General features: G+C 28.1%; 3 protein-coding genes across 4 annotated transcripts; 1 reads left to right on the forward strand and 2 right to left on the reverse strand.

Annotated features, from left to right (window-relative positions):
• Positions 1–284: 284 nt before the first annotated feature.
• Positions 285–8,555, reverse strand: LOC112692870 (15-hydroxyprostaglandin dehydrogenase [NAD(+)]-like). 2 transcript variants are annotated; one of them, XM_025567686.1, is made up of 7 exons: positions 8,055–8,555; positions 4,315–4,526; positions 1,657–1,783; positions 1,466–1,578; positions 1,024–1,191; positions 491–666; positions 285–417 (listed from the first exon to the last, which is right to left on the reverse strand). In XM_025567686.1, the coding sequence occupies exons 2-7, from the start codon at positions 4,420–4,422 to the stop codon at positions 300–302; spliced, it is 810 nt and encodes a 269-aa protein (XP_025423471.1). In that variant the 5' UTR covers positions 4,423–4,526; positions 8,055–8,555; the 3' UTR covers positions 285–299. The 2 variants fall into 2 exon arrangements, with proteins under 2 accessions (XP_025423471.1, XP_025423470.1); XM_025567685.1 differs by having other exon boundaries at positions 8,037–8,555.
• A 3,126-nt stretch (positions 8,556–11,681) lies between these two features.
• Positions 11,682–17,652, reverse strand: LOC112692881. The gene is made up of 4 exons (XM_025567697.1): positions 17,404–17,652; positions 17,184–17,314; positions 13,680–13,832; positions 11,682–13,594 (listed from the first exon to the last, which is right to left on the reverse strand). The coding sequence occupies exons 2-4, from the start codon at positions 17,254–17,256 to the stop codon at positions 13,347–13,349; spliced, it is 474 nt and encodes a 157-aa protein (XP_025423482.1). The 5' UTR covers positions 17,257–17,314; positions 17,404–17,652; the 3' UTR covers positions 11,682–13,346.
• Positions 17,653–19,112: 1,460 nt separating this feature from the next.
• On the forward strand, positions 19,113–21,339 carry LOC112692836 (zinc finger MYM-type protein 1-like). Its single transcript, XM_025567643.1, has 4 exons — positions 19,113–19,153; positions 19,250–20,830; positions 20,951–21,140; positions 21,232–21,339. Exons 1-4 carry the CDS (start codon positions 19,113–19,115, stop codon positions 21,286–21,288), a joined length of 1,869 nt encoding a protein of 622 aa, XP_025423428.1. The 3' UTR covers positions 21,289–21,339.
• Positions 21,340–21,492: the final 153 nt, after the last annotated feature.

Below are 21,492 nucleotides of genomic sequence, written 5' to 3' on the forward strand. Positions count from 1 at the left end.
ATTATTATCTCAAATGGGAAGAACAATTTGTGTTTTAAACAAAATGTCCCTCGTTTGCCTATATATTACGCCGTTAAACTTGATGTTGATAATTTTACTATAGTAATATATGTGTGCAATAGAATGTAATAAGTGGTTAAATTAAAAGTCTCATTAAGACAAATATTTCCAAAATAATTAATCAGATTTTATATTAATAACATTTCAAAACAAAAAATCATATACATATTTATATATTATTCATATTAATTATTTTTATTCAAAACATTTTTAGTAAACAATAATTATTAATTATACGTTTAATAAAAATTATTTAATTTTGACAGTCGTGGAGATTCCTCGTTTTCCGATATCCACACTTCTCCCGTTTTGCCATTTTTCATAACGTACAGAAATGAAGCTTGAATGTATTCGGAGCTGATATTAAAATTAGTAAATAACATACAAATTACGATGTAAAATGTGTAAAAAATATAATAAATTATATTACCTCTGAACTAATATTTTTCTCTTTTCGTCTGGATTTTCTTCACCACTCGTAATGAAGACTTTCATTTTATGTTCTAATTTTTTTTTCCCTTCGATATCGAGTCCGTCGAATGTAGGTCCTGGACAAATGCACATGATTCTAATATGGTTGCCGTTCTCCCTCGCATTGTACACACACTTAACAGTCGAAAAGCACGATATTTTTCAGAAAAAATTAATCAAGTTTAATAATAGATGATTAATTTTTTCTGAAAGTTTAATAATAGATAGCTGCTAATTTAAATCTCCTTGACCAATCATATAATAATAATCAATAAATAATTTTGAGTTTAAAAGCAATTTGATAAATCATTACATTTAGAAAATAATTTTAAAAGGGCTGTGTATTTTATCTTTTTACTCGCAAAGAAAAATATATCACTTTGGTATATTTAACTTCAATAATAACCCTATAATACTGTATAAGCCCCGTTCAGAACTTATTATATATTTATAAAAGTACATTTGATTTTAGAACGATTACTTTTTACTTACTCCAATAGATTTTGTAAACTCAACAACTGCTCTTTTCGTCGATTGATATATTGGTAAAATGCTGCTGGAAAGTCCAGTTATGGATCCAATGTTGATCACTGCAGACATGTTATCGACTTTATTTTCAATATATTTGAGACCTAATATAGTACCACGGACTACTGCTTTCTATAAAAAAAATAATACAAAATATTATGTACATCAAATAGGTTACTAACATCATACGGCGTTAAAACAAATATCGCGAAAAATAAAGAAATATTTACTAAAAATTTAATTATACGTTAAATGTCTAAAGGTAATGGCGAAAAATAATATTCTACTGGTTCCGAACTAATTTATCTTCTGATTTACATAAATCTATGGATGTATATTTTATTTACTTATTTATCATTCTGCACTGCTCAAAATATTTTTGTATGCGAATATACGATAAACTTACAAAATTGATATCGATTGCTTGCTCCCACGATGTAATGTACTTCGTCATGATACCCGCATTATTAATTACAATGTTAATTTTTCCAAATTTTTTAATGGTATTTTTAAAAGCATCTAAAAGTGTAATAAAACATATTTTATTTTGTACAACAATTAATTACGAATCATAATCACTGTGTAGAAACCATTTACCTTCAAATTCGTTTTCATTGGTAACATCACATTTAATGAATAATACTTTATCAGATGTTTCGAACTTGGTTTTTAAACGACTAATCGCTTTATTTCCATTATCTTCGTTTATATCCAATAGAGACACCTTGAGATATATATGAAGTCAGATTTGTTATGAAAATATTATCTTATCAACATCAATCATAAGGAAATTAAGAAAAAAAATACATGTCGTATAAGATATACGACATATAATATATCATATGATATATTATATTATATTATTATATTTTATTATTATTTTTTACGTATATATATACATTGTATTGATGCAATATGGTTAATTAAAACCAACGTTTCAGTCCCGAACGCGTCCCTAGGTTAACCTAGCATGTTTGTGTTAATAGAACAAAACTTGTCAATGTCGTATAGGCGTATGTACCCATCGAGTTGGTAAAACGAAGCTAGCATAGCGGTCGGAATTCTTAGTCACTTTGAATGCTAAAACCTGCAATAACCTGTACTTGAATTATATAGCACTATAAAATACTGAAATACGTGTTATTTCATTTTATAATCTTAAAAAAAATATATCTATAATAATCTGCATATATAAACGAAAGTGTCCCCCTGATACATAATTAACGCAAAACCGAATCTGTTGTATAAAGTACGACACGCGCCCGCTCACATAACTTACGAAGACACGTCTGCTGGAAGGTTAAACGCTTATAAGCCGCAAGCCATTAGTACGTATGTTTTTTTTGAAAAAATGTCAGCTATTGAAGATATTTTTGTCAATGGAATGTTGACATCTCAAATAGTTATAACAATTATCGTTGATGGTGCCTGCCTTTTACATTAAATTTCATTCATTTGTTTAACACTCAAGAAAGATGCCAGAAGATCCAAAATACAAATGTTTCGTATGTCTCTGACAATAGAAATAACTATATAACTACTATGTCTTACAATTCAAATGATGACAACTTTTCCACTGCTGAGGGTAATATTTGTGAAATGGTCAATCCTATTGTCTACGGTAGTTATTTAAAACAAAACAACAAAAATAAATAAATAATTAATCATTTAAAAAATATAAAATTGACTAAATAATTATTTATAAATTATAATAAATTAATAAAAAAATAAAACTGGAATATGAGGATTTTTCTATAATTGTATATCACTATAACTTTTTTATTTATATTTCGAGACTTATGAAAAATGCAAAATAAATAAAATTAACATTTACTATATATATTATATATATAATAGTACCAAAACTGGAAAAATAGCACTACAACAAGAATTCTAAAAGCTTTTATGAAACACTATGGTCGAATGAGATACAAGAATGATGACTGGTATTCAGTGATTAAAAACTGGTTTTGAAATTTCGGGTTACTTGGTTTTCAAAACCGTTTTCAATTCAGTTTTTACTCCCTGATGGTATTGATGAATTAAACTTCTAAACTTGAAAATAACGTACCATTGCTCTCGAAAAAACGATTCCTCGTAAAAAAGGTCATGTGGATCAGATTACATTTCTAAAGATGGTTGATAAGTAGATAAATGAAATTCAATGTTAGATCATTATTATAAAAATAGATAAACAGACATATTTCATCAACGGATGAATTACTTATTTATGTTTTTTCTCTCTTACCTAAATTATTAATTAAAAAGTATATGTCTATTGTTTACAAATTCAGTTTTTAAAAGAGTAAATTTTAACCATGGGAGTTATAAAAATCAAGTTATTGATCTGATTCGTTAACGCCATAAACAAAAATAAGCTGAATATTATTTAGATGTATTTTATATATTTATATACTTATAGTACAGTATACTATACAAGTATAAGTATATAGTATACCTACATATATATTAAAAATCTTTAAATTATTGATACTAGTAGATTTATTTTCTAATAATTATAAATCGATAGTTTTTTGAGCATCATTAATAACTGTACTATTATATTTCACATTTAATAAAAATAAATTTTATAAGTACAAGAAAAACTGACTTTTTTTTTGGCGATACTATATTGAGGATCTGTATCGTGAGTATTTATTTTCTTAAAATTAATGAGATGATATTACTATATTAATCAGTATAAAATAAAATTTCTTTCTTTAATAAGCAATATTTATTTAATTTGAAATATAATAAAGATTAATAGATTAAAAAGGTTATATTGTTATACGGATAAAAAATGAAGTAATATTATAAGAAATTATTACAAAATGTATTCCTAGGCAAGCATATCAACAAACTTTTGTAAGATCAAAGATCAAATAAACAAATTATTAATTAGAACATAATAGGTATGATATATAATTTATTATCGATCATAAATAAGAACAATTTTAAATATAGTTACGAGTATATAATTACACGCAAAATCTGACTAAAGATTAAATACATATTCAGTATTTTTTGACAATAAAATAGTATAAGTTCATAAAAAAGTGATATAAAGTGAAATATAAACTTAGATTTTTTGGAATATTGGTTAAAGTAATACTAGTTTAAGATAATTAATCATGAACAATAATCTTTTAGTACCCTATAAAGAAAAATTTTCGACCGTCAATTATTTATTTATGCACTTATATGAAATACTGAAGTTTTGAACAATATGTATAATTTAATAGGAGATATACTTACATACGCGCCGTTTTTCACCAGCACTTCGACAAATGCGAATCCAAGCCCTTGGCCGCCACCCGTTACCAGTGCCACAGATTCATCCAGTTCACGTAATTCTAGCGTCATCGTAGTATAGTATATTGTGAATTGTAATGCAATAGTTAAAAAAAGAGTTTTGAGTATTTATGCCAGAAAGTAGTGGATTGGAGAGAGGGAGTCGGCCAAAACGCCTTTAAAATAAATGTATGTTAAAAATTTCGAAAGTATAGCTTTTAATTAACACGATTAAAATGTACACATTAATAATAGATAAGAATTAGATACACTCGGTAAAATATGATTAAGGACGTTTTACCTTTTTGATCGAAAGATTGAATATATTTAAAATGTACATAGAACTTACTGCTGACCCACAAAAACAATACAATGGAGAACCAATTTACGTGCAACATTTCTATAATATAATTTATATTCTCTTAGTCAACAACAATTAATGTAATACTTATAAATTAAATGAGTTGAATGAATAATAAAAATATTTTTAGTATACTCATAAATTTAGTTTTAATAATTTTAATAATATAAATAAAATGTGTTAGGTACCTATAGGCTATATTATATTAATTCCTGAATAACGTAAGTCAACATATTCTAAGTATTTTAATAAATTACTCGATTTTAGATCTTTCACATACCACATATATTTACTATTGTATATGTCTTTCGAAAATCCAAAATAATTTTCTGAGATTTTTATGTTACCAATGCAATGTACATAGAACACCTCATTCAGGTTATGATTTTACACACAACTTTTTCACAATATTGCCTTTGGATAAAAGATTTAAATTACTTACACTCAAGTTTTTACTGAAATTATTAAATAATATTATTGATTGTCCTGAATTAATAGAGCGTTTAAATTTTAAAATTAATTTTCCTAATTCAAGAAATAAACCCACATTTTACTTACCTAGTATCTCAAAAAACTACCTATCTTTATCACCTTCTTATATGTTGATGTCAGCCGTAAATAGCAATAATAATATAGATTTTTTTCATGCAACACTCTTAGATCTAAATAAATTATTTTAGTGTACTTCTAATAATTTCTGTATTATATTAATTATTGATTTTCCTTTTAATTATATTATTACACTATTACAGTTTATTGTACTATGTAATATCATATTTATACTTATAATTATATGACTTATTTTTTGTCAAATATTATGTAAATTGGAATTTTTATTTCCGTAATAAATTATTATTATTATTATTATTATTATTATTATTATTGAACTATAATCATTTTTTTTTTTTAAGTTGAGAAACAGTAATACTATATATTTATGTGTGAGTGTGTGTGTGTGTGTGTGTGTATGTATATAGAGAGTCTACTGCAGTGTTCATATAATAACCATAAGTCAATATAATATAATAACTGACTACTATTATTATATAACAGTATAAATTGTTATATTATTATTATTAATATTACTTATTCTATTCGTTAGCATATAGGCATACATATCTGTGCGATATGCCATATATGTGGTGATTACTGATTAGTGTACGATGCTATTAGAGTCTAATTGAATAAACGGTTACAAATTTAAAAGATAACCAATTTTTATCGCTTATGGTAACGCATAGTTATCAATCGGCAATCACGGTAGTCGATAATAAAAAAATCACATTATACCTAACAAAAATTAACAAGTTCCAAACTATTTACCTGGCAATAATTTATAAAAAATATTACAACGATTAAGTAATCTGAAAACAATTTTGGGAGAACATTGAAATTTCTTTGAATTGTTCGTAGAAAATACATTTTAAATTATCTGTACACGTGCGTCTCGTGCAATATTTTTATTTTATTATTAGATTACAAAAAAAAATCCCAAAGTTGAACTCTGGACTACAGTAGTATAATGTAGTAAATAGACAAACAACCCGAGATATCCTATGTACATCCAGATGGCTACAATCTGTCGACGAAAATCGAGGAAAAGTTTTCTTAGAGTCTCTAGAGCCTTAGGAAAGAACCCCTCTCAGAGTAGAATAAAGGCATGGTAAGACAAAACAGAGGACAATAGAGGCTGGATTGAATCTGCGGAACACTTATCTCCAGGGTACGAACTTCAATGGAATGTATGGAAGACATTAAATCGGCTGAGAGTGGGAGTTGGAAAGTGTAAAGATAATTTGTTGAAATGGGGATACTTTAATGATCAGAATGACTTTTGCCACTGTAGAACAACCCAGATAATGGTACATCTATTGCTATGCCCGTTGGCAACAGGACCTTGCACGCTGGAAGACCTACCAGCTGCCACCCAGAAAGCTAAGGACGTGGCCTAGTTTTGGGCAAATGAAAACATCTAGTCGAGGCACTAACTATATTTATTTATTTATTTATTCATTTTATATACATATATTTTTTTGTTTTATTGTTTTATATATAAATATGTATACTCTAAACTGTAAACAAGTCATAAAAATTAGTCTTGTTTTACTCATAGTCACCAATATGAAACTTGATACGAAAAAAAAAAGTAGTGTAATATATACAATATTATATACAGGGCCGGATTAACTTTGGTGCAAAAGGAGCATTTTCTCTAGGGCGAAAAATTTAGTGGGATGGCACAAATAAAATTGCCCCCAAAAAATAAATATTACAATTATTATTTAAGCAAAAGTTTTTCAATTATGATTAAAAAAAATATATATAGGGTGTTCCATAAAGTGTGCAACTTTTGAATCTGACGTCATTTTTATTTGCTTTGTTGGAAGACCTGTCATTATCATTTATAGTATTTTCTATGATTCCGATTCGATTTTCTGTTGTTGAATTGTAAAATTTAGATATAAAAACAGATTTGTAGAAGAGTTGGTACAATTCAAAACGATTTTTCAAAATTTTCCGTTAGAAGCCAAAAATACTTTTACATCACTGCTGAAAACACTGAAAATATCGTCTTTAGAGGAATCGTTTCCTAACGAAATAATTTTAAGAATTATTTGTACTTTACATCTTCAAATTTATATATAAAATTCAAATTATAATCAGTATATTTTTGAACTAATTTATTAATATTCTAGTTGTATTTTGGTGACTGTTTTCTATTAATTTAAAAAAATTCTTTGGAAAACTATTCTGTTACATTAAATATATAGTTATACTTTTTAATGTAAGTGGATTAATTATTATATTAGGTATATTTTATAATAGTATTTTATTTTCTCAATATATACATAGAAATCAGGAATTTTTGTTTTTGATATCATTAAAACCTTATTTTTTTTAGAAGGGAGAGGGGCAAAAATTATTTACTCCAGGGCGCCATCGGCCCTTAATCCGACACTGATTATATTATATTATTATGCAGTAGTATATAATGAATCTATACATCAATATGTACGACTTGGTACAGTCGACTTTTTACTACCTACGTATATTATTATACAATATTTGTCTTATAAATTACATAATATATAAAAAGATTAATTTCTTAGGAATTTTAAAATCCTATAAATTAGACGTACATATATTAAAGTATCTGTATTAAATTAAAAAAAGCGTCTCATCTGTTCGGTGTGATTTCTTTTTTAATCCCATTTTACACAAACTTTGAAACATCATTAACATTTTTACAGCTATGGTTATTTTTAAAAACACTTAACAAATGTTAAAATAGATGTTTAATTATATTATAAATAATTAACCTTACCGAAAGATTTGAACGTACAAAAAAAAATAATGAGTCTCTGCTTATAAAAATGGGTCTAGCTGTCGACTGCTTAACTGTACACCACAATTGCCTATGACTAGTGCTGTGAAAAATCAGTTCCCGATGCAAAACTCGTTTCAAGAGGATGTTACATTCACATATTTTGAGGCCAAAACCAAGTTATACGCGAACACGTTTTAACAGAATAATATACACCCTTGAGACATTTTTACACAACATAGACGAAAAGTTTATTTGTGACGTAGCGTTTTTATTTATTTATTTTTTTTTGATCAAATAATTATGAACAAAGTAATTAAAACATAAACTTCCAAGATTCTACGAGTTTTACAAATGCTTATAAAACAATATTGAGTCAAAATTTTAAAAATATTAAAAACGCTACATCACAGATACTATTCTCCTCGATGAATAGTGGAAACCGTATCTAATTATTTTGAACGTAGTCCATGTATAACATGTGCGCATAAAACGGTTTTTGACTATGTTTTACGGTAAATAACAAAATATTATTCACCGATATGTGCTGCTCCCGGTGCTGGTGACTGTTCGATTAGTATCGTACCCCCACCCTACCGCTGAAAAAACTATGACCAGCGTGGCGTCATCGTTATCTGTACCATTGATTTTAGAACAACGGTTCTCAAACTGTGGTACGCGTACCACTAGTGGTACGCGAAAGACTATAAGGTGGTACGCGGAAGGCCGTGATAGAACGGAAATTAAAAATTTGATATTTAACTCTTATATTAATTTAAAAACACAAATACATTTTTATTAATAAATAAATAGTAATTTTATTGTAGTATTTTACTGCCTTTATGTTTAAAACAAATGTATTTTATTATGTAAAGTTTATATGGTTCTATTATTAGTGGTACATTACTGATAATATATTCAAGTGGTACACGAAAAAAAAAGTTTGAGAACCGCTGTTTTAGAATATATTAAAATATATTAGTATATATTATTATAAATATATTTCATATATAGTGTATTCTAAAATCAATGTCTGTGCTAATCATTGCGATTCACAGGAATGACAAAAAATAAGATTATTTATCGTCAATTACTTTAAATTGTTATGTAATTAACTATGTACTGACGGCCTAAAATTTATCCGTATTATTCACATTTTATTTTCATATAGACAAAAATTTATAATTTATAATTTTGAGAAAAATAAATTTGAAATTTAAATAAGATATTATAAAGAATTTATTTACGCATATTAAATCAGAAACATACATGTACATGTACTTCAATAACATGTTTTATCTAATATTGTGAAATACCTTCTAAAATCTACAAATTCAAACTTGTGACGCTTTACAACTTTATAAACTGAATATTGCAACAATAAATATACATGACAGGCAAATAAAAAAAAAAAAAATATCGCTCCAAACGAAAAACACATGAATTATTTTAAAATGTAATACAGACCTATTTTCATATGATGGCTTCAATATACAAAAACGTACTATTCTATAGGTAATAATTATCTATCTTCTGATTACAGCGTTATGTGTTTATGAATATCCCATAATCCAAATTTCTGCCAAAAAAGGTTTACCTATTTAAAGAAAATTAAAATAATACTCAGCTCTTATTTATCTCGTATTTTTAGATATTTATAAACTATATAATAGACTATAGACTATAATAAATTAATTCAATAATTGTTTGCTTATGTCACATAAAGTAAAAATTATTTATTTTGTAAAAGTAAACTGAGCTATTATCATCTATTCGTTTCTAATAAGTTTCCAAATATTTAATAGTATACGTCTATTTTAATATATTCACCGTAGTCTGTGGCACATATATTTATTTATGTTGTGTTTAAATCTCATACAATCATTTATAAATCATTAAGGAAACAATGGACCCAAGTGCGTATTCTCAGCAGTTAGGTATGAAAGAAGGGAATTTAGCGTAACTATCCGTTTATATAGCATAAGCTTTTAGTTTTTCTTTGTCGCTTTATTACCTTTTCAAATTAATAATATAAAACAATTAATAAATCAGGAGCGGCTCCAGAGGGGGGGCTAGGGGCCGCCCTTCCAAGTCCGTACCGTATTTATAAAAAAAATGTATATTGTTAACAAAAAAATACATATTATAATATGGATTATGATACAACACGCACAAGTATGTAGATAGAGCCATAGAGGTATGACGATTGAAAGGAGTTTCTCCACACTTCGGAGACTAAAAACCTGGCTTCGTTCAAGATGTTTGAAAATAGACTATCTGCATTATGTCTAATTAATGTATATCATTGTTGTATTATCACCTAACACTTAATTTAATTTAATTATTATTATAAACATAAAATTAATATATTGTTAGCAAACGCACACATACACATAAATATACACATACACATACGCATACACACAATCAATCGTGTAACAATCGTTATACAGTATACACTATACAGTTAAAATCAGGATTCGTAAGTTCATGCACTAGACATTTTTTAGGGAACGGATGGTTTTAATTATTACATAAATGATACAAATATACGAATTTAAATGTATTAATATATATTTATTATTAAATAAGATACATAATAAATTAAGCGTTTTTCTACAGTAGGTAGTAAACGTTTTTGCTTTAAAACACAATTAGTCATGACTAATACTGTTTGAGTGTCCACATTTTTCGTTAGTCACCACTAGATAAGAAAGAATTATTTTATTATTTGTGTGCATTTTGTATTTCGTATATATTTTTAATAATATTTTTTATACACTTATCACATAATTGCTTGTGATGGGGAAATACTAGTAAGTTTAGTGGAAATAAGACCATCCATTTATGATTTTGGATACAAGGACCAAGTTTTTATTTAACAGATGAATCCATAATTTTTTTTTTTATGATTCTATTCTAAATGTTATTATGTGTACCACATGCAAATCGCAACAACTTCATCAGATGACATGAATGACAACTGATTTTTGTTTTGTCTAATAGTGTTTTGTTTTGGTAGTGTACACTTTATAAAAACAAATTGTTTTAAGTTGACAAAAAACAATCGACGAAACAATTCCTAGCAACCCGTGATAAATTTTACAACAATGTAAATATAATAGCAAACAGAAATCCATTTCTAAAAATAGAACGCGCTATTAACGTACTACGTAAACCACGGATTAAGGTTGCTAAGATATCTAGACCGTGATGTAAATACACAGCTTTATTTGTCGTGCCTTTTCATAGTTTATTCGTATTTTGATTGGTCATTGCAATCATGGACAATGGTATCAGTCAATAACGTGAATTGTATACCTCAAAAACAACATACTAGCATAGAACAACAATATTAGTAGTTACGGGCCATGGTATCATATAAATATATAATTATATCATTTAGCAATTTGTATAAAAATATTTTAAATGAATCTGAAATTTCACTATTGGCCCGGGCATAAGGGGCCCTCCCCCTATATACACCACTGCTAAGTATAGCTTAAAATTATATATTTCTACTATAATTATACTGTTATTGTTATTTTTAATATCCTATGAAGTATATTAAATTACTAGTTATTGATTTAAGAATATTATAAAATTATTATCATAACTAAATAATAAATGGGAGCCAAGTATAATGTTTGAAATATCCAATTTTATTACTGTTTATAAATATTCGTTATCGCGACTCCATAGCCGATGAGCGGGAGAGTCGTGTCACGAGGACGATTGCTATTTGCAGTAATTTAACTTAAGTTAACCATTTTGTACATGGTTTTTTACTAAGAGCTCTTGAAATATTAATACTGATTTTACCTTAAAAATTTGTAATATTTAAAAAAAGTTAGTTCATAGAATTATTTTGTATTTTATGAAATTTTTAACGATACAATGGTTTTGATTACTCAATGGGAGGGAAAGAAGTGGGGATTTATTAAGACCATTTACATTTTTTGGTTAGGGAGCCCCATTTTATATTTGACTTTAGGACCCCCATGTGTATAGTTACGTCAGTGCCCCTCCCCCGTAATAAGTATGTCCTATGATAATCAATTATAGCATAATACATAGCAGGGATGGGCAAATCAGAATTACTAGAGGTTCAATTTTTAGAAAATTAAAATCCAGCTGTTCAAAGCGTAGGAAAAAAAACAGGTTATTCAAAGTATTAATTTTAATTAGCATTCATATACACCGAAATAATAAATTCAACACATAAGACACCACGACACGAATGATACGATGAAACTGATATAGGTAGTTAAATAGTTCGTTACTAACAGTTATGTTTGAAAGCTATACGTATACATACATATGACATTTAACAATGTTTAATACCAGATAACAATTATTACATCGATAAGATAGAGGGTAGACGATAACTTTAAAATTGTACGTTGTAATTTAAAAATATAGCACGGGCCAGATAAAAAAGGCTCGCGGGTCGCCAGTTGCTCATCCCTGATTTATGGTAATAGTATTCCTATTTGCCCCGCTCCCATTTAACCAACTTTCGATCTACCCTTGGGCCAAGCTACGAACAACTCCTGACAACGGGCTAAATGTAACCTCAAATGATTCTATCTTGTGTTACGGGATGTTTTGGAGTTGTACTAATCAAGTTATTGTTGTCGACTTTAACCATTTGTGACTTCTTCAATGTTTTGAATGTGCACCTTTGGTGACATATGTAGTGCCCCAGAGCTGTGTTCGAATATGATTATTTAGAGTAAAGTTATTATCAGTAGAGTTAAACTAACCCATCTATTTATTTAGGGTCGTCAAGAGTTAAACCGTAGTCAATAACTTAGCATTACCGAACCGTAGTGCGGAATTAACTCTGTTAAGCAGAACAATCTAGGACAAATGGACGTCAAAAAAAAATAAATATATATATATATAAATCAGTAAATAAAATAAATAAATAATTTATATTTAAATTGACTATGTTTTTTCTCTCCCGTGATATGTTTGACTAGAATAGCCCATTTAAAACACTGTTCATCGTTGTTTTGCGGGTTAATGGTGGCTTTTTTATTTTCTATGTAAGTAGGTAAAGGTAGATACGAAGAGCCACTTTTCGGTATATAATTATATATGCCTAGTGATACACCGTCGATTTTTTCGAATGTGAACCCACTGCCTTTGCCCTGGTATATATCTTCCTCGCATAATATATTTTTAAACGTATTATTAATATCGTTTTCAATATCTGTATCCGCGAGAATCGCCCTGGCCGAGGTCTTGAACGCTCTGTTCACGGACGAATTATCTACATGTGGTTTGTTATATGTTGCTTCTAGTTTAAGATTGAATTTGAGTGGTTTTGATGATGATTTTAAAATTTCGATTAGTTCTGATTTTATTGAGCTGAGAAAGATAGAATGATTGAATATATTTTCCAAGTTTTTTTTTATAATACCAAGTGATAATATTATTGAAAGATGATCCAACAACGTTGATAAAACCAGTCGCATTTCCTACTAAATTTAACCTGGCTCTCTTTATCTGACCAACATCCTTCGAATTTCCCCGATTATAATTTTCAAGCCCTACAGAGAGAAAAAATAACCCCGTTAGATATATAAACTGTTTCAAACTAGAATTATCTGATTTATATATAATAAAAAATCTTACCTTCGCAAAAACCGATATTTTCAGCGCCTTCCATCATCGCCAGCACACACAATTCGTCGTCGGAAACAATAATTTCATCTGATGGACCGGCAAGTATGTCGGGAACAAAAATCTCCGGAGCGATTTCATGTTCATTATGTAAAACAATATTAGCTGAAAAATTGTAAACATTTAAAAAAAAAAAATTATATGTATACACTACTAATGTTTAATTAAATAATAATTATTAATTCTATTGTAAAATTTATGGAATGAAAATGAAATGTAGGGGAGAATGGGGGAATACCAGTCACCGATGTTTCTTAGACACTATGATGTTTTAAGGTATATTAGCTCTTTGATTAAAGAAATAATATTAACGTAATACAAAATATGATAAAACGAGATTATCATGTTTTTTTGCCGCCAAAAATATGTTATCATTTCTTATCACTTTTCACTGTAAATTTTTTCAAATTTCAACAACGTTTTAAGGTAAGATTTTTTATGATATTTTTACTTAACTTAAGTGTAATAGGTTCCAAAATACATACTAAATATGTTTTTGTGCTCACAGTAGTTGTTTATCTAATAGTATTACAATGATAGTAACTTTTGTGAAACATATACGAAAGGGGTAATACTAGTCAAAACGTACGGGGAAATACCGGTCATATTTTACTGACCGGTATTATCTCATTTTATAATTTAATACTTAAACATTTTTCTAATTTTAGTATAATAATTAATTGAATATGCCGCATTTTATATGTTTATTATACATATTTATATGTTAATTTATGTAGATGCCGCGTAAATATGTGAGAGTTTCAAGTCGAGCCAATTGGTCTCATGCAAACTTTTTAAAAGCTGTAGAAGCAGTAAACAGTAAAGAAATGAACAAAAGAGAAGCCGCAAAATCAAATCATATGATATCCCTTTCAGCACACTTCAAGAGAGAATAAAAAAAAGGCAACTTGGTATATACGAATCTTGGCCGTAAACCTATATTTTCTGATGAATTTGAAAATGATATGACTGAACATATAAAAGATCTAGCGAAATTGTTTAATGGAATTACTCCTTTACAGTTAAGAAGTGCTGCTTATATGTTGGCAGAAGCAAACAAAATAAAACATAATTTTAATAATACTCTTAAACTTGCGGGAATAGATTGATTTTACAATTTTATAAGACGTAACCCATCAATTTCAGTTAGAAAACCCGAAGCTACTAGTATGAGCCGGATAACAGCATTTAATAAATCTGAAGTATCACTTTTTTTTGAAAATCTGGAGACATTAATGGAAAAATATTCAATATGGATGAAACAGGAATTTCAACTGTACAAGATCCTGGAAAAATCATAGCACCTAAAGGCCAAAAATGTGTAGGATCCGTGACAAGCTGGGAAAGAGGTAAAAATGTAACTGTTATTTGTTCTATGAGTGCGTCTGGTACATATATTCCTCCATTATTTATTTTCCCAAGAAAGAGAATGTGCTACCAGTTACAAAAAAAAAATGGTCCTCCAGGTGCGTTGTACCAATGTACAAAAAACGGATGGACTAATGATGACATTTTCTTAGTTTAGCTACAGCACTTTACCAAACATACCAAACCAACAGAAGAAGAGCCAGTGTTACTTGTATTGGACAACCATGGGAGTCATATTTCTATGCCGGCTTACAATTTTTGTAAAAATAATAATATAATAATGTTGTCTATACCACCACATACGTCACACAGAATGCAACCGCTAGACGTAACATTTTTTGGTCCACTTAAGCAAGCGTTCAAAAAAGAATGTGATTTATTTATTAAGTCACACTCACTTTTAAAAATAACACTGTACGACTTAGCCGAGCTATTCAATCGAACGTATTCTATAGTGGCAATAATGCATAAGTATCTGGTTTCACCTCGACAGAAATATACCCTTTGAACCCAAATATTTTTACCGAAGATTTTTTTGCAGTAGAAACATTTGGTACTGACAATGCTGACACCTTATCTCCAGTTGTCATTCAAAACATGAATTCTTTTACTGAAATATCTTCAAATGATAGTACACCAAATAGAAATAATGATGGAAATAACTATGACGTCCCTTCTACATCGTTGCAATGCACTGCTACTGTATCCATAAAATCAATTACACCGATTCCCCAAAAACTAATACCAAAAGTGCTTCGCCGAAAATCTGCGAAACAACACTTCACTGAACTAACATCTACTTCGATAAAAATTAAGCTTGAATTAAATGAAAAGAAAAAATAACTAAAAACAAAAAAACCAAAGACCAAAATTAACAAAACTAAAAAAACAAAACAAACGTCTATACCAAAGAGTGAGTAAATTATCTTGCTACATAATTTCATAAATTTGTATTTATACAACTGTTTATATTAACTATTATAATTAATTTTTTTTAGTGTTAAAGAAAAAAATAACAAAACGGAGGCTTTTGGAAGAGTTTGATGATGATTCTGGTTCAGATAATGATGTTGATATGATGGAAATAGTTGATGACGAAAGTGATGATAATATTAGCGACGACGGAGAAATTTGCTTTATATGTGAAGAACGGGGAAAGGACGAATTGTGGTATAGGTGTACAAATTGTGGTTTATGGGTACATTCAGAATGTAGTGGAGCTGACACTGCAGAAAACTATACTTGCGATATTTGCGTAAGGGCAATAAGAAAACGAGAAATGGCCAAGAAATAAACATGTACAGTTATAACTATTATTCGTTACCTATTATAAATGTTAATGGTAAATTTATTATTTATTCATTTTTAAGTTTGATGAAGAAAATTTATTTTATGTATCAAGTTAAAGTTTTATTATTTTTAATTACAAGGTTGTTAATTTATTTTGTTATCATAATTTAAATTAGTTTGTATTGGTTTTTTCATTTAATAATATGCCTAAAAGGCTATTAACTTTTTTTTATGAATTTGATACTATTTTATACCAACTATTAATAGTAATATTATTATAAGACTGAATTCAGACTTGTGTTATTTTTTTTTTAATAATATAAAATTTCCTATATTATGTAATAAAATGTTAACAAATCATTTTAAATTAAAAGAAACTGAAAAAATAATTAAAAAGTTATTGTTTTAATAATATAGGTACCTATACCTAATAACTATTGATACGATCCAATACTAAACCTTATAACCAGAACTTGTGGGATTATTGCTGTCTCTTCCATGAGAGAAGAGTTAATAAGTTCATGATTTCCTATCTGATTCCTTACTTGGTCATTAAAAATCTTAATTATATGTTTTAAATGTATACAATTGATAATAGTTATTAGCCAAGGTCATTATTAAGTATATTAAAGTGATAAACTGTAATGAATATGATTGCTTACAATCATGTTCAGAGTTTTAATATTATATACTGAATATCCCATTTAATTACACAGAGTTTTGTTATGACTGGTATTACCCCGACATTGGGGAAATACCGGTCGTTTTCGATTTTTTAAAAAAAATTATTATACTTACGAACTCGAAACTTGGTGACGATGTTGCTAACATGTTTATGCTTCACTATATAATGCAACTTTATTGGATACATTTTTATTTTCAGAGAAATTTGATTATTCGCTTAGGTGACCGGATTCCCCCATTCTCCCCTAATACGTTTTTTAAATATTTAATTAAAATATTTTTGAAAAAATGAAATAATTATTATATTTGTATTTATTTAATTAAAAATACATACCATGCTTATTCTTAATGTGTTTTGTCAAATTATTTTTACGTGTAAGTCTTAAGACATATTTCACACGTAAACTGAACTCTAATGTGGAATTTATTGTGTCTAACTAAATTATCTTTGCTAGAGAACATTTGGATACACTGATCGCACTTAAACATTTTCAAGTTGAAATAAAAACACTGAAAACTATAATAAAAATACACAAAAAAATCACTGGGAACTGGTAAGACATAGGTAGGTGTTGTTTCAGGACTGAAGACATACTAAATAATATCCGGATGGTTGTTCCGGTCATCCAGATTTTGTTGTGAGTAAAGGCCGGCGGTACTATTCATCGTTCAATACAATATATATATAGATATATATGTCTTATGATAAAACGTGACCAAACAATAGACGTTAAAAATAGACCTTTTTCTTACATATATTATTAATGAGAATATGTTATTACACATTAGTGTGATTTCCTTTTTGTATTCATTTCTTTTATAACTCAGCACGACATCTCTAACATATTAATAAAATATTTTTAAAATCGATGATATCAAAACTATGTATGGCAGAGGTTCCCAAACTTCTTATAGTACAACCCATTTTGGAAATAATTTCAATTTTGACGACTGACGACCCAAAATAATATCATTGACCTTTTTTTTTTTTTTGCTATTTTATCATTTTTAATTAAAGAAAATTATTATATTTATAAAAAAAAGTTTATACTATGTAATTTAATTAGTAAGTAATAATTTTAATGTGAAGGATGTAATTGTTTCTTATTTTTCATAGCTGGATTGTTATCCATTTTTTATATTGATTGCAAAGAACTTGTTGTAAGCTCATCATCAATTAATTTTCTCTTTTAACCGCTGACTCAGATATTATCTCTGTTTCTTCAGTTTTCGTAGAACTTTGAGTTATTGACTTTTTATTTAACCATTTATCCATAGTAACTATACAAAAACACAAAAAAAAAACGAATTTATTGGTTATTTGAAAAATAGCAAGATTTAAACTGCGTGCATGTATCGTATTCAATTGTTACAGTTGTAAATTGTTACAATTGTAACAGTTTGTTACTGAAAATAATCAATTTATTTGAACGTCATACAGGTACCAATTTGTTTCAAATATATTCAGGCCCGGATTAAGGCGTAAGCAGTGTAGGCTTCAGCCTACACAACCACGGATTTAGGGGCACGGGCACTACATACTATCCTTATTTTTTTTTTCTAAACTAGAAAAATTGTACAATCTGTAAAATAGTTATTGACAATAAGCACAATACTATCCTGATGTTATTTTTATTTAAATAATATCGGAAATTTGAAATAGTAATAATCAATGCGTTTTGTCGTGCGGTCTTCTAAACCTCGTTTTATTTTTAGATTGTTATTTTTCCGTAGAACCGGTCGCACACCGATAACGTGTGTAGAGCCGCAGACGGCAGACAATGCCAGTGCGTTTACTTATTTATATTTGTCGTAGCTCGCCGCCGATGGTCATAAATTGGGTAAAATAGTATAAAATATTAAATAGTATTAGTATTTCGTATACACGCGTCACGTGCATCGAAAATTCGTCCGTTTGATCGTACGATTCGTACGTATGTTTTGTTAACACTATTGTAACTTGTAAATTTAAATTATAAAGGTTTTACTTTGGTGCGAGTAGTGCATTTTATATATAGTTTAGTGTTCGATATTTATGTAAAAATGGATCAGAAACGACATATTAGTGGATCACAAGCGAGAAAGCGTGCAATTGATAAAAAAGAAAAAGAAGTGATTTTATTAAGTAAAATACCTAGGTTAAATAATTTTTTCAAACAAATAAATAACATTACCCCTAGTTGTGTTGAAGATAATAAACTAGAATCTTCAAATGATATAACTATTACTAATAATTGTTCTACTACTTCTACTTCTATTCAATGTACTGCGTCTTCTTCAGATCCATCAGTTGTTGATATAAATGAGGAATCAGAAAAATCTGAGCTAAATGTCATTCCTAATCCTCTTACGCAGAATAATACAAATAATTTTAAAGATCCAGCAGATTGGACAAATAGTAATATATGTCGTAATTATATTGCAAAATTTGGATATGATCAGAACATTGATGCAGATTTTACCTCATCAAAACGAACTTATTCTGATTATGATCGTTATTGTAGTAAATCAATCTTTACGAAAAATCGAAAAAACGGAGAAAATGTTTCACGGAAATGGCTTGTTTATTCAATTTCAAAATTTGTATTATTTTGTGCTCCATGCAAATTATTTGGATGCAGTACTCAACTGGGAGATGCTGGATTTAATGATTGGAAAAATGGACATTTAGTTATTTCCAGGCACGAAAATTCTTTGGCACATAAAAATAATACATTAAGTTTTATTACATTACAAAGTGATGTAGGTAGAATTGACACTCAATTGGCAACACAAGTGACTGATGAAATTAATTACTGGAAAGCTGTTCTTCATCGAGTTGTTGAAGTAATTAAATTTCTCGGTGCAAAAGGTTTATCATTCAGAGGTGATAATGAACAATTTAACAAAATTAACAATGGGAACTTTTTGGGAACGTTAGAGTTACTTGCTAAATTTGACCCTTTTATTGCTCAACATATAGAAAAATATGGGAATAGAGGGAAAGGAACTCCGTCTTATTTATCATCCACAATCTATGAAGAACTTTTACTTTTGATGAAGAATGATATAATTAAAATTATATTAAAAGAATTAAAAGCAGCCAAGTATTATTCTTTAATTGTTGATTCTACACCTGATATAGCAAACGTCGATCAACTTGTTATTGCATTAAGATATGTTTTACCTAGTGGTGTACCTGCAGAAAGATTTTTAATATTCATTCCAAACAGTGGTCATAAATCTAAAGAAATGAGCAATGTTGTAATGGATTTTCTTAATTCACACAATATACCAATTGAAAATTGTCGTGGCCAGAGCTACGACAATGCGAGGAATATGTCAGGTCAGTATTCTGGATTGCAGTCAAGAATTAAAAGTTTTAATTCATTTGCAGAGTATGTACCATGTTCTGCACATTCTCTTAACTTGGTCGGAACGTGTGCAGCAGAAAGTTGTAATTCTGCTACTTCATTTTTTATGCTTCTCCAGGAACTATACAATTTTTTTTCTAGTTCTACTGCACGTTGGGACATTTTAAAAACATATTTGAAGAAAAATCTTAGTGTAAAAAATTTATCAGTAACTCGCTGGAGTGCTCGTTTTGATTCTTGCCATGCTTTATTTAATTCTTATGCATTTATAATTGAAGCTTTGCATAGTATAGTTGATAATCAGAAAGAAAAAGCTGTATATAAAGTAGAAGCTAATGGGTTGCTTGCAAGATTAAAAACTTTAGAAACTGGTTCAATGATATGCATATGGAATTCAATATTAAACAGGTATTTTTCACTCTATAAATTAATTATTTTTAAATAATAAATTATGCTTACATTTATTTTATTTTATTAGGGTCAGCTTAATAGATAAATAAATTAATATAAAGTTTAATATGATTTTAGTTTTAATGCTACAAATAAAAAATTACAATCAACTGACATTGATCTTCATACAGTATTAGAACTATATAATGGCCTTGAAAATTACTTGGTACGGATCAGAGATGATTTTGATGTTTTTGAAAATAAGGCTGTAGAAATTACTGGTTGTTCGGAGTATACCAAAGATTCCAAGAGAAAAAAAAAGAGAAAGGTATGTTTAACTTATTAATTTTAAAATACACATAAAATAATTTGAAAAAAGTCATAAACATTAACAACATTAAAAACTATTTTTTTTTTAGGCTATGGCTGATGAATCAAGATCTCACAGAAATCACAGGGAAAATAGATTTTATTAGAAATGTATATTATGTGATAATTGATACTCTTAAATGTCAACTTATGGTAGTTCAAGAAGACAAGCTTATGAAAAAATATCAGATATTTATGGGTGTATACCCACATTGTATAAAACACCGAGTTCTATTGTTATAAAGAACACATGTGGAACTTTGGCAAAATATTTTATTGATGATGTTGAAAACTCAAGCTTACTTATAGAT

Source organism: Sipha flava, unplaced genomic scaffold, assembly GCF_003268045.1.
Source record: "Sipha flava isolate LNK unplaced genomic scaffold, YSA_version1 77_pilon_pilon, whole genome shotgun sequence".
NCBI classification, from domain to species: domain Eukaryota; kingdom Metazoa; phylum Arthropoda; class Insecta; order Hemiptera; family Aphididae; genus Sipha; species Sipha flava.

What these genes read in the sequence shown, in the direction of transcription:
- LOC112692870 (XM_025567686.1), bottom strand. Translation starts at nt 4,422, where the DNA reads ATGACGCTAGAATTACGTGAACTGGATGAATCTGTGGCACTGGTAACG. An exon ending in TGGTGAAAAACGGCGCGTAT is followed by an intron (nt 1,784 to 4,314) that starts GTAAGTATATCT and finishes ATATATCTCAAG; the next exon opens with GTGTCTCTATTGGATATAAA. An exon ending in CAATGAAAACGAATTTGAAG is followed by an intron (nt 1,579 to 1,656) that starts GTAAATGGTTTC and finishes TTACACTTTTAG; the next exon opens with ATGCTTTTAAAAATACCATT.
- LOC112692881 (XM_025567697.1), bottom strand. Translation starts at nt 17,256, where the DNA reads ATGTATCCAATAAAGTTGCATTATATAGTGAAGCATAAACATGTTAGC. An exon ending in CGTCACCAAGTTTCGAGTTC is followed by an intron (nt 13,833 to 17,183) that starts GTAAGTATAATA and finishes ACAATTTTTCAG; the next exon opens with CTAATATTGTTTTACATAAT. An exon ending in AAATATCGGTTTTTGCGAAG is followed by an intron (nt 13,595 to 13,679) that starts GTAAGATTTTTT and finishes TTCTCTCTGTAG; the next exon opens with GGCTTGAAAATTATAATCGG.
- LOC112692836 (XM_025567643.1), top strand. Translation starts at nt 19,113, where the DNA reads ATGGATCAGAAACGACATATTAGTGGATCACAAGCGAGAAA. An exon ending in AGTGGATCACAAGCGAGAAA is followed by an intron (nt 19,154 to 19,249) that starts GCGTGCAATTGA and finishes CATTACCCCTAG; the next exon opens with TTGTGTTGAAGATAATAAAC. An exon ending in TGGAATTCAATATTAAACAG is followed by an intron (nt 20,831 to 20,950) that starts GTATTTTTCACT and finishes ATATGATTTTAG; the next exon opens with TTTTAATGCTACAAATAAAA.